At 35.5% G+C, this 14,111-nt stretch overlaps 1 protein-coding gene across 1 annotated transcript in view; it reads right to left on the minus strand.

Annotated features, from left to right (window-relative positions):
• The window catches only part of LOC107654303 (pre-B-cell leukemia transcription factor 3-like), a 53,543-nt gene that overhangs the window by 945 nt on the left and 38,487 nt on the right, over positions 1-14,111 (minus strand). The window contains exons 3-10 of the mRNA XM_016441327.1: positions 13,853-14,094; positions 12,624-12,814; positions 6,980-7,115; positions 5,100-5,129; positions 4,062-4,227; positions 3,566-3,640; positions 2,840-2,949; positions 2,046-2,135 (exon numbers count right to left, since the gene is read on the minus strand). Coding sequence (XP_016296813.1) covers positions 2,046-2,135; positions 2,840-2,949; positions 3,566-3,640; positions 4,062-4,227; positions 5,100-5,129; positions 6,980-7,115; positions 12,624-12,814; positions 13,853-14,094 — 1,040 coding nt within the window. The remainder of the gene's footprint in view (positions 1-2,045; positions 2,136-2,839; positions 2,950-3,565; positions 3,641-4,061; positions 4,228-5,099; positions 5,130-6,979; positions 7,116-12,623; positions 12,815-13,852; positions 14,095-14,111) is intronic.

The following is a 14,111-nucleotide window of genomic DNA, read 5'->3' on the forward strand; positions in this document are numbered from 1 at the left end:
GTCTGTGAGTCAGAAGAGCCGGCATTGTAGTCTACTCTACCAGAATCAGGAAACAGTCCTCCGTAAAATGCACTGCACACACTCGAATATTTGGGTTGAACTGTTCTGGAACAGTGTTGTAAATACAACTTAACCACTGATTTGTAGTTGTGTCCTCTTTTGGAAGGCCAAACAAAGTAGTTTCGCTTTCACAACGAAACACACAGCGTCTTCACGACATGGCGGCGTCGGCGGCAACAACAACAATACTACAGCGAGAATAAAAGTTACGGCTTCTTTTTTTGTGTGAACATTTGGGCATTGTTATGCAAATCTTCCCACATAGTGACGTAGACATGGGGGGGGCGTGTTTAAACGAGGCGTTTTAGTAGGGCGTGGACGAGCCTGAACTTTTATAAGGAATATCTCTTTGGATTTGAGACTTTAGTCTTTGCAACTTTAGGGATCTTATCTATGCACGAACAGCTTGTAACGCTCCAAAGAGAAAGGAAAACTTGAAATTGCATCATATGACCCCTTTAAACCAGCCTGTTCTAGTTAGGCTGGTCTATTAATGTGGTTTTAGAAGGTTTTTGGACACTTGTCAGCTGGGAAAACAAGCAAAACCAGCAAATCACAAAACCATATGCTGGATTAAGCTGTTTTTCTTTGTGTTTACATGGTGAAAAAGATTTATCATACTTGTGCAAATAAATTAGATACATTTAAAATTTCATTTGAATGAATTTAATTTAGTTTTATTTAGTATAAACATTTAAAAGTGCTATTCTTTACTGACAAATTTTATTAATTTATTAATTTATTTTTTGCTCTGTTTGTATCTATTTTATCTTAACTGTTGGTTGCCACGCTGAAACAAAATCCATCTTAAACCAGCCTGGTCTGGTTAGGCTGGTCCATGTATATGGTTTTAGAAGCTTTTTGGACACTTGTCAGCTTAAACTTAAAACCAGCTTAAACTGGGAAACAGCTTAAACACAGTTCTGCTAGGCCATCATTGAGTCTGTCCTGCATTCATCTATAACTGTTTGGTTTGGCTCAGCCACCAAATCAGACATCAAGAGACTACAACAGACAGTCAGGACTGCTGAGAAGAATATTGGTGCCCCCCTGCCTAACCTCCAAGAACTTTACACCTCCAGAGTGAGGAAAAGGGCTGGTAAAATCACTCTGGACCCCTCACACCCAGCACACTTTTGAACTATTGCCTTCTGGCCGGTGCTACAGAGCACTGAGTGCCAAAACAGCCAGACACAAGAACAGTTTTTCCGCCAGGCCATATTCCACCTGAACAATATACAGTATAACAGACCTCAGGACTGTACACCGGTATACAGTATTAGAGAGTCAACATGGCTACCTCAATAGATAAATGAACCTTTAACGCTGTGACTCCAGATCGACTCCATTATAAAGCATGTCTTATCAGACTTCATCTGGGAAGACGCTATTCACATCTGTACAAAGCTGCAGGCAATTCCAGTTTCATATTTTATTATAGTGATAAGGAAATGGACTGCAAATTCTCTCAGAGAGAGAGAGAAAGAGAGAGAGTGTAGTTCAATAAGAAGGCAGATATACTGCCAAGAGCCGTGCATGTCATTGTGTTATTAGATGCATTTCAGAAAATGGAAATGGAACGCGTTTGCTTTCTATTCCAGCAAACAGCCCCGTGTGCATGTGTGAATATTAATATGAATCCATACGTTTGCCTTTTCACAGAAGCGGCATCACCTCTCCCAGACTTAATCTCAGCTGTCGTCTTTGTCGGCTCGTGGAGCGACGGTTTGATCATACGACGTCTGTCTGAATGACTCCAGGAGACCTGCTGCGAAGAGATTATTCCTTCCCACCACATGAGACGGCATGTGTGTGTGTATATTGCATATGTGTGTCAGTAATATTCGGTCTCAAATGCACTTTTACACTAGAGCTTTTGTTGAGGATTTGAGTCTGTTTCGAGTCAGAATTTAGTTGAAAGCATCCATGCATTCTCATCTGCAATTCTGGCTAAAATGTTTGTTTTGTTTCTCTGTCATACTCACGTTCAAGCCATGTGGGCTGTAAAGCGGGTTTCCCCGCAGACCGTCGCTGTAACCCAACGACTGACCAATGGCATGACGTATGGAGTCTCCCTGCAGAGAGAAAGACTGGAGATTCAGCGTAAGAGAGTCATGAACCACTGTACACCATTAAAACCAAAAGGAAACAGCAAATACTTCACATTTAACCTACAGCAGTAATTCAGCTTTGCATGACAGGAATACATTACATTTTACAATATATTCACAAGAAAAATTAGAATTAGAATTGTAATAATATTTCACAATTTTTCTTGATTTTTGATACAAATAAATGCAGCCTTGGTGAGCAGACGACTTTCAAAAACATTCAAGTTATATTGTGCGCTGTAAAAAAGAATCTGTGACATTTACGGTAAAATACCGGCAGCTGTGGTTGCCAGAACTTCACCGTAAAAAATATGGTAGCAACATTTTAGGTTTTACAGACTTAACTTAAATTCACAATAAAATACCGTATTTCATTAACTGATGTAATGTTAATAAACCAACATATTGAAGTACTAATATCTGTTTTGAACCATTGTAATGCACTGATAACCACCAAAAACTGGTGGTGATGAGAAAGTCACATGATGAAGCAAAGCTTATCACAAACAGCTTGTCTGCGAGCTGAGGAGGACAATATTTATATATAGAAGGTGCACAGTGTCATTTACACAAACACTAAACCCGTCGTAAATTATTTTATTGTTGTTTATATATGTTGTATATAAATTATACAGTATATATTGTATCTATGTTGGTGTGTGTGATACCTGTGTCTGTCCTGTGTTGGGGACCTGGGTTGGCTGGTAGGATCCATTCAGGCCGGACATGCTCATCAAAATGTCTCCTGAACCCGGCAAACTATACGAACCCGAAGAACCTACAGAGAGACGGAGAGAAAGAGGAACTGTGAGTCTGTGAACGTTAGTTCTGAGAAAAGCTCTAGCATTATTTGTTTGCAGTTGCCACTTGGTTTGATCATTTTACCTGTGATACAAGGAATTGTGACGTTTTTAAGCATGACATGCATGTTAAAATAATTTTCCAGATGTTTTTTTTTTTTTGAGCCAATGTATATGCATGTACATAAACACACAAAGTTGAACAGTGAGGGAGTGTTGAATGGGAAGAACAGAACACAGACAGAGGAAGTTCACTGTAATTTTATAACAAATCATCACAGGAAGTGTCTGCAAGTCCAGGGCTATTATAGTTCATAAAAACTAAAGCCACAAGAAAGCCAAAAGAAAGAAAGAATGAATGAATGAATGAATGAATGAATGAATGGATAAATATTAATTTAATTTAACTTGATGTACTACAACAATTGAAATTAAATAAAAAATAATATAAACTATATAGACATAAAAAAACGAATAAAAATGACAAAAACAACAAAATGACTAAAAATGCAAACAGAAAAAAAAAATTCAAAATATGAATAAAACTATAATAGTATCTCAAATTACACTAAAGCACTAAATACTGTAACATACCCGTGAACATGTTTAACAGATTATTTTTATCTTCTGCCGCATCCAAGTGAAAGTCTTCATCTTTCATCTGAAAGCCTGTAGAGAAAATGACAGAACTAAACTCGTTTAAACTCATGTTCAAAAACGCATGTTCAAGACCCAATAATTGCACTAGAACAACTCTATCTGCAATATAAGGGCGACTGGGGCTAGTTATCACAGTTTTTATTCTTACGTCTACATTTCCACTGTTATTGCTTAGTAAACAAGATACATTTAATTTAACACCCCTATTCGTCCCCTATAGCAGGGCATGTTGTCACAACAGGTTATTTAGTTCATTTACCTGATGATGATTAATTTAATTTAAGAATACTATTGTTTTGGGCAACAAATGTTGGAGAAAACAAGTATTTGTGCTACTGGACTCAAAACCTGAGATATAAGATTTGTGACAACTAGCCCCGGTCTCTCCAATGATCTAGGTGGTCTCTCCAATGATCTCGTTCATGTGTACCAGAGCTGGGCGTTGCGGGCGAGTTGGTCTGGCTGTTGTGTACAGCGGCCGCTACAGCTTGAGTCGCCGTCACTGCCGTCTTCGCTGCGTACAGATTCGCCTCTTCCTGGAATTTACCGATGTTCTTCTTATAGCGAATACGTTTATTACCAAACCAGTTAGAAACCTGAGATAGAGAAAGAGAGAGAAGCAAATGTGGATGAATATTATGAGGAAATAGTATAAAAATGATATAATATGCATTATAAAATACTATAAAAAATGTTTTACCACAAAATCAAAAGGAAAAAAATATATATATTTTGCATGAAGAGAATGATGCCTCTTTAAGGAGTCGGACGGTTACAATTTTTGCATTGTAACATTATTTGAATTGAAATTAATCACATTTCCCCCCTGATAATGAAAAAAAAATGTTGTTGCTCTCATACAATTAATAAAAAACATGTTTCTTCATCGCAGAGTCCAGTGAAATATGTGCTGCAAGCCAAACGTTCACGGCCTCTCTGAAAAATGCATGCATTTTTATGTGTTTTACAACGACTGTTATTCTCATACATTTGTAAGACATTGTAAATGTACCAACCTTTTGCAAAAGAACATTAACGTTGCTGCAAACCCAGACATATTAAAATTACATCCACCCCAAGCAATGGCTCCTTCATAAAATATCTCCAAACAGGCCTTAAACTGCCAATGGGAGGCAAAATAGTTCAAGAAGCGCTATAAAACGCCTCGCTGATGTCATAATCTCAGGATCCAATAAAAGACAGCCAGAAGACACCATCCAAGTGCAAGAAAGCATGTAACTGTTGACAGTGGTGAGGAAATGTATGCATGGTTGGCTGAGTGTGTGTGTGTGTGTGTGTGTGTGTGTGTGTGTGTGTGTGTGTCTAATGGCCGTAAAGAATAATTCCAGCTGCTGAATAAATGACTATATGATGCATCGATTGTTGTTCAGCACACAGAGACACGGCTGCCACTGCAACCAACATCGACAGACAATACAGCGGATGGACAAATGTTTTAGTGACATACCTGTGACACAGTGATGGTGCTTCCCTTCCCCTAAAGGGCACAAAAAGAAGGGGCTTTTTTACAGTAACGACTTCCTGTACACACCCACCCATTACACAAACATAAAACAGGCTGAATATTCATAAAGTGTGTCCATCTCAGTCGAGCGCAACAGTCGGGTTCTGGAAGTAAAAATGCCCTTCTGTGATTTTATTTGTGACCTTTTCATGAGCTTCCATGAGCTCTGAGGCTGTTTTATGATTCTGCACTGAAAAAACTAATTGGTGTAGGATTTGGATTTTGAAAAATAATTGGAAAAAAGGGCAAGTAACACAATGAATTGAAATTTTGAAGTAGAAAGACTGAAACTGTATTTTAATACAAATAAAATCAATAATCTGTTTTATTTACAACTTTGAAAAATATTTTTTTACAGTAATATATTGCAGAGTTTCCTCTAACGTACTACATTACCCACAATCCTGAAGCCGCTGTTACTGTGGAAATGGTAATTGCTGTAAGAAGGGTTGTGTTTGTAGTTTTTCTAGGTAACCTTAGCTAGTTACTAGCGGTGTTGTTTTTATTTAAAAAAAACAACAACAACAAAAAACATAATTTTTGTTAATTAAAATAATTCTGAAATAAAATATAAATTAACTTATATAAAACTAAAATAAATTAAATGTTATGCATAAATAATTTAAACTAAGTGAAAATCAAACGCGTTTAAGTTAAAGTACTAAAATTACTAACTGAAATAAAAAAAACTAACTAATAAAAAAGACAAAAGCACATTTCAAAATTACAAAAAAATTTATATATGTTAAAGGCTAATTCAAACAAAATCTTAAGTAAAAATAAATTAAAATATTTAGAATTTTAAAAATCAAAATGACAAGCACATATTAAGTAACTAAAACTTTAACTAAAATTCTAATAAAAACTGAAAATATCAAATTAAAAACTAAATATAAATAAAAATCAAAATAAATGAAAAATATTTAGATTATAAAAAAAACATAAAAATGACAAAAGCACATATCAAATGACTAAACATTAAACAAAATATAAAAATAAAATCTAATTCAAAATACAAATACTATATAAGTATATAATATTATACTCTCTCAAGCAACTACAGTTCATTTTGTTTGTGTCTCATTTAGGGGTGGATTTATCTGAAAATGAGCAGAAATAGACGTTATGATTTGAATTTCTACCTGATTAAAAGTAATGATTACTAATTAGTTCAGTATTCAGAGTCTAATATACAATTCTGCACATAGATATCTATATAGTTTACTTGCTCAAAGGTGTGCGGACTGAGGCTCAGACTAACTAGCCACCTACGTAATGTTAGTTAATATGGGAAATTGTAGCATTGGAGGATGAAGACTAGTTGTGTTAACAACCAACTGAACCGAATAAATTGTTTGCAATTCTTTACGGTTGTAGTAGCTCTTTAATTCCTATAAAAAAGTAATTTTTTGCACATTAGTACACAAAAATAGACCTTTTGTCATTCGATTTTCACACACGGTTTTGCAAAACAAATGTTGTGATGTTGTGAGCCATCTACTAAACTCTATTTGAACTTTATTGAGAAACTTTCTGAAATCTCAATGGGAAAATACTTCCAGGATCCATGCGGCAGAAAACTGGGTACTCACTGTTGCGGTCTAAATCACTTCACACTCGTGTTGAGATGTTACTGGGCAGCATCGCTGTGCTTCATCACTATTTTGAGCCAAATGTTCTGCACCTTCACAGTGTCACAGACCGCCTCTAACAAATTTGTTAGTTATTTTGCTCAGATTGTGAATAAAATCTTCTTGTTTGACAGCTGAAGGCTCGTGTGCACAGTATCGTCCGAGATCTGGACTACAGGAGGACAGACTGACCTGTGACAAAGTGATTGCACACTTTTTGGCCAGCTCCTCTTTGGCCTCTTCGCTGGGATACGGGTTACTGAGGTGAGAGTAGAAATACTCGTTCAGAATCTCTGTCGCCTGCTTGCTGAAGTTGCGCCTTTTTCTCCTGGAGAAAGAGGAATCATTAGTATTGTTAGATCCTCAACCGTTTCAATATCTTTATATAATATTAAAAGTTATTAAAGCTGAAGTGTGTATTTCTGCTAGCAACATCACTGCAAATAATGCCTTTCTTCCTCAGTATTTTTGTCTTGTTTTTCAGTACATTCTTATTTGAATTAAGTTCTAACCCCACTGGCAGATTTTTTTTTTCTTGTTTTAAGCACAAACTCGCTTCATTTCTCAAGTAAATGTACATTTACATTTAATCATTTAGCAGACGCTTTTATCCAAAGCAATCTGCAGAAATGTATCTTTCTGGTTGAGCAGAAATATATCTTGCTTTAACCCTTGTGCTGTGTCTTAAATTAAAGCGATATTTTCTTGAGAAGTAAAATGACATAAAATATTAAGTCTTGGCTTCTGAATAATTTATCAAAATTAAGTGATTTTACGGCTGAAACAAGAAAAGACATCTGCCAATAAGATCAGAAAGATATTCTTGTTTTCTCTTTGAATTAAGTTCTAACCCCACTGGCAGATTTTTTTTTTCTTGTTTTAAGCACAAACTCGCTTCATTTCTCAAGTAAATGTACATTTACATTTAATCATTTAGCAGACGCTTTTATCCAAAGCAATCTGCAGAAATGTATCTTTCTGGTTGAGCAGAAATATATCTTGCTTTAACCCTTGTGCTGTGCTGAAAATCCTTTACCTACAGTAATTTGGTATTCCTGGTCAAAAATGGCCTTTTAAAAATTGCTTGTAAATTTCCCATTACACTATATTATCACAAAATATTTGATTTCTTCAAAATATTTGAAATGTTTTCTTTCAATTAGCACTGATTTAACATTTCTTTTTGGAGCTGATTCATCATATGCCTCATTAATCTGAGCTTATGCACCTCATTGTTTGAGTGAAAAAAAAAAAAACATTATTTGTGGATAATTTTGCCAGTGCTCGCTCAAAAATTGAGGTGCATAAGTTCAGATCAGTGAGGTCTTCAATCAATCAGTTTCAAAAAAAGAAATGCAAAACCTGTGTTCGTTGAAAGAAAACAAGTTGATAAAATGATTGAATCCAAGATTTGTTGATAATGTAGCATAATGAGAAATTTATAAGCATTATTGTAGGCTGGTCATTTTTACTGGGAACACCTCAGATGTAACAAAGACATAAGAAAAAAATTAATAGTAACATTAAAAAAACAGAAACTGACAAAAGCATATAACATAATCACTAAACTGATTACTAAATTACTAAACATAAACTAAACTGAAAATATAAAAAATAAGCTAATATAAAATATTAATAAAAACTACAATAGTATATGAAATAGTATATGCAAGTAGGAATTAAGGGGCCAAGCACAACAAAGGCAAAATGAGGAACTAAGCATGGCATGGAGCATCAGTCCAACTGCAACAATGAGAAATTAAAGCTTTTAGCATGATTTTTGTCAAAATAGCTGAAAAATCATAAATATAATCACTAGTAATACGATTTTCTGGTTTATCACTTTTGACCAATAGGTGGCACCATTATCAAATTGTTATGGTGTGCTCAGTGTGAAGGGACATTGACACACAAAAAGTTTGGTGTCAATATGGCAAAGTATTGCAGAGTTGCAGCCTCAGAATCAGCTTGGCATCATGCCAACAATTTCATTGATGCGTTATTCAAAAATGGTAAGGTGTATCAAAAAGCTTTTGATAACTCTTTGTCGGCATAGTCTAAAGATTATCTGAGTCAAATTTGGTGAAAATCGGACCAATGGTCTAGGAGGAGTTCGAAAAAGTAGGTTATCAACTTAAATCAAAATGGCGGACAAGAAGTTCAGCTGACTATGACAAAATTGATATCTATGTTCTCGGCATGACCCAAATAATATATTGAGAGTTTCCTAGGCTAATATACTCAAAAGTTTGCCTTTTTGGAAATTTCATTATAACTTTTGACCACAAGGTGGTGCAGCCCTGAAACGTTTTGAGTACCATCAGGGCATGGTGCCGAAGACACATACCGAGTTTCGTAACGATACACCAATGTTTTCATAAAATATAGCATTTTATGACAAAATTCAAAATGGTTGACGGCCAAAATTGCTGACATGGGAAAATTGGGTATCGTTCGACTCGGCATGCTGCACCTAAAGAGTTTTGTGATTTTTGGCCAAACCATTGAGAAGTTATAAGCAAAAATAGCAGTTTTTCATATCTCCTGACCACTAGGTGGCGCTGCGCCGAAACGGTGCAAGTAACCTCAGGTCATGGTTATCATAGTCTCGCGTAGCCAGACCTTCAGACTGATGGCTGAAGGTCTGGAATCCATGGCAGCTTTCATTTGCCCTTTGAAGTGGCCAGTTTTGAGCACTTCGGTTTGGAACGACCCTTCAATATGGCGGCCATGATTGTTTTCACTCCGAAGTGCCCTTCGGAGGGCGATATATCCCATTTGGAACGCACTGCAAGTTTGGTATGAATACAACAAAGTGTTGAAAAACTTAATGTCCGATTTGGCAAGTTTTTAGTGAATTTAGTTTGTGCGGTCTATCAAAAAGCTTTTGATATCTTTTTGCCAGCATGGTTTGAAGATGATCTGAGCCAATTTTGGTGAATATCAGACAAACCATCTAGGAAAAGTTAGAAAACTTAGGTTGGGGGGAAACAAGATGATAAAAATATTGAATCCAATATTTGGTAAAAATATAGCAAAAGTTATTAGTTACATTTATAAGCAGTTTTTTTGTAGGCTGGTCATTTTTGACCAGGAACAACAGAAGTGTAACAATGTAGGGGGAAAAAAGTCCCCAAAAAGTACCAAAAATTATCCAGTTAGTTGTTAAACACTGTGTGGGCAAAGTTAGGAAGTTTTAGTTCAATGTGATAACAAACATTAACTAGCATTTTCAGGAAAAACTAAATCCTTTCTGGCTCAAAATGACCAAAACACAACATGAAGGTTAAAAATGTTTCGATATTTGTAATGGAAAACAAGACAAAATTGCTAAGTAAGAAAACAGCAAATTGTTTTTAGCTGATTAGCATGATCCAACGATTCCCTGCTGGTAGATGCCATAACTATACCACAATTTATTATTGCATGTATATATTATTGGCAGTTATAGGTCAGCCACTGTCATTAGGTTGTATCCAATAAACATTCCCTGATGTGGCATAAAAACGTATTCGCTTAAAACAGTGAGACTAGATTAAATCTGACTTAGCAGCCAATCTCTCACTCTCTCTCATGTCATCACTGAGCCCACCAATCACTGTTTGCTTCATTTGCATTCCAGTTGAATAAGTTTCTGATGAGCAGATTTATGCAGAATTTACTCTTTGATTTAAGTAACTCGTGACCTTGCAAGCCAACCGGCAGTAATTGGCAAATTTCCCAATCCCACTCAATTTATCCTTCTGCCAGTTTAAGCAAAACACTCATAAGACCTTAAAATATTACCACATCACCCACACGTTCACACACGCCTCACTCTCAGCACATCCAATACAATCAGAAACAAACCCACACTCGCAAAAACACCTACTTGTGTAAAAACACGGACACACAATAAATAACAACTATTTTTTATTAAAAAATTATTATCTAAAGCTATTTGCAGTGTATTATTAGTAGGATAGTCTCTTTGGGACAAAATTATGTTTGAATTCACTAAACAGTTTTGAGCTTTGTATTTTAGAGCAGATACCTGGGGCTTATTCACTAACCACCTTTAATCCAAGCATTATCTACGCTAAATATCAAGCGTAGCGTTAGTTCTGGCAGGTCACGTTAGTCAAGCTCGCATATCTGTGTAAATGAGGTGTATTATATAGATTGCACCTTATTCACATAAGCAAACACATATACAGTACGGGCAAAATGCATGCATTAAATGTTATGCAAGATGTTAATAAAAAAAAAATAAAAAAAAAATTAAACCTAAATAATAATATAAAAACAGAAAACTGACAAAAGCATATAAGCATATAAAAGCATATATAAATAATACTAAAATAACACCTTTTCTATTTAAATGAGGTCTAGATTGCACCTTATTCACATAATGAAACACATATACTGGCAAAATCCATGCATCAAATGTTGTGGAAGATGATTTGGAAAAAAAAAAAAACTTCAACAGAAAAAAGTAAATTAAACCTAAATAATAATATAAAAACGAAAACTGACAAAGCATATAACAAAATTACTAAAAATTAAACTAAACTGAAAATGTAAAAAATTGGCTAATTCAGAATAAAAACTAGATATGTACATTTGACTTATCTTTTCAAGTAACCAATAAGTAATGACCTATGATCTTCATAGCCACACCCTAGCAACCACTTACAGCAGCCTAGCAACCACCCCATAGACTTCCATTTAATCAGATCAAAAGGGATATCTTTGGATAGAAGTGTCATGGGGGTTTTGCTCTTTTGACGCATGCTAGCAAACAGGACTTCCATCATGCATGCTACACATGCTAGCAGTGAATAGCTGCATGCTAATAGTGATTAGCTAAGTGCTAAATCAGGCTAAGAACTCTACAAAACTCCATATTAACAATCTGTGACAACTATCAATCGCCTAGCAACACAATAGCAACCACCTAGAACACCCTAGCAAAGCCCTAGCAACCACCCAGAACACCCAGGCAACCACCTAGCAACCACCCATGTTACCATAGCAACTGCCTAGCAACCACTCTGGATATCCTAGCAACTGCCTAGCAACACCATAGCAACCACCCAGAACACCATAGAAACCGCCTAGCAACACCCAAACAACCATCCAGAACACCTTAGCAACCACCTAGCAACGCCTTAGCAACCACCCAGAACACCTTGGCAACCGCGTAGCAACAACCTAGCTACCACCCTGGATACACTAGCAACCGCATAGCAACACAATAGCAACCACCCAGAACACTCCAGCAACCACCTTGCAACAACTCATAACACCCTAGCAAATCGCCTAGCAACATCCTAGCAACCACCCAGAACACCTTAGCAACACCCTAGCAACTAAGTGCTGAGTTTTGCCACTGCATGCACCACTCACATTTTCTTCAGGAAATGTACATTCTAGTAATATATAAGTAATACTAGAAAAAAACACAACCTATTTGAACGAAGTGTATTGTAGATTGCACCTCATTCATGTAAGGAAACACATATACTGGCAAAGTGCATGGATTAAAGGTTATGCAAGATGGGTTGGATAAAAAATAAATAAATAAAACTAAAACTGAAATAAAAATAAATTACACCTAAATTGTAATATAAAAAGGTGGCAAAAACTGACAAAAGCATATAACAAAATGACTAAAAATGTAAATATTCAAATAAAAGCTAATTCAAAATATGAATAGCTTGTCAAAACCACTAAAACACACCTTTTCTAAACATATATACTGGCAAGATGCAGGCAATACATTTTATGCAAGATGTTTTGGATACAATTGTCTGCCAAATGCATGACTGTAAATGTGTTTCACACAGTTTCTGACCTGGCGTCGAGAAAGCGAGACCTGAGGATCATGACGGCCTCGCAGGTGCTCTGCTTGAGCTGCATCTGGATGGTGCTGAATTTGCGGTGGATGATGTTCACCATGCGCTCGATCTCTTTGGGTGAGATGGGTCGCGTGCGGGACTGTTCCCTCAACAGGTTCATCACATGGGTAGTGAACTCATTACACGCCTGTGAACCAATCAAATTACTCATAACTGATAATGCAAAGACATTAACTAAAACTAAAACTATGAAAACATTTTTGTTAACTGAAATTAAGCTGAAATAAAATAAAATGGAAATATTCAATGAAAATTTTTGAATGAAAATGAGAAATGCTGCTGGCAGCTAACTGAAACGTTTAAATTGAATCACTAAAATTATTATCTGGAAATAAAATAAATGTTCTGTATAGTTCTGTATTGTTTTGTATAAATTGTCTTGCTGTGTGATATTTTTCTACTTTTTGTAAAGCGATCTTGAGGTCTTCAAAGTTACTATATTAAAATAAATATTATTATTATTAAATAAACCTAAATATAATATTAAAAAAGAGAAAAATTACAAAAAAATAAAAAAATAAATAAAAATCTAACTAAACTGAACATATCAAAATAAATGCTAATTCGAAGTAAAATAAAAATTATAATAGTATATAAATAATACTAAAATATCACTACTCGATATGCGTATTAATGTGTGTTTTCAGTACACAAAATAAGTAACTTAGTTAAAAATGACTAAAAAAGTAATAAGTAACAAAATTACTAAAAATGAACTAAAACTATTAACATTAACAAACCTATTAACTATAACATTTTTGTTATTTGAAATAAATCTGAAATAAAATAAAAATATTAGATGAAAAACTTTAAATGAAGATGAGACATGAAAAAAGACAAAAGCACATAACAAAGTTACTACAAATTAAACTAAATTGAAAATATAAAAATAAAAGCTAATTCAAAATAAAAATTATAACCTATAATTGTAGATGAATAATACTAAAATAACACTACTCATTATGTGTGTTATGTTTTCAATACATGAAAAAAGTAACTATCTACGTTTTCCCTAGTAGTTCAGATGTGTAGTGTAATTTTTCCAATAAGAAGCTACTTTTCAAACAAGCAGTACCAGGATGTCTGATTGATTTTAGTGAAACTCATTTTTCTGATACAGCTGTATGTTCCTGATTAATGTAAGGTTGTGCACTGCTGTACAGACCTGCTCATATTTCTCCAGCTCGGTGTGGTAGATCTGTCTGATCTGGCAGAGTTTGGCTCTGTAGTCCGAGTGCTCGATGGAGTTATCAGCTCCCACTCCCACTGCTGCTGTTGCCGTAGCAAACGCCGCTGTCCCGCCCCTCTTCTCTGGTCCGGACACGCCCTCTGCCAGCAGCATGTTATCCAGACGCATGAGCTGAGGGTCCGGAGGATCTTCATCCTGACTGCCACGGATACTGAGACCTGCCACAACACATACG

This window comes from Sinocyclocheilus anshuiensis, unplaced genomic scaffold (assembly GCF_001515605.1).
Source record: "Sinocyclocheilus anshuiensis isolate Anshui unplaced genomic scaffold, SAMN03320099.WGS_v1.1 scaffold163, whole genome shotgun sequence".
Taxonomy (NCBI): domain Eukaryota; kingdom Metazoa; phylum Chordata; class Actinopteri; order Cypriniformes; family Cyprinidae; genus Sinocyclocheilus; species Sinocyclocheilus anshuiensis.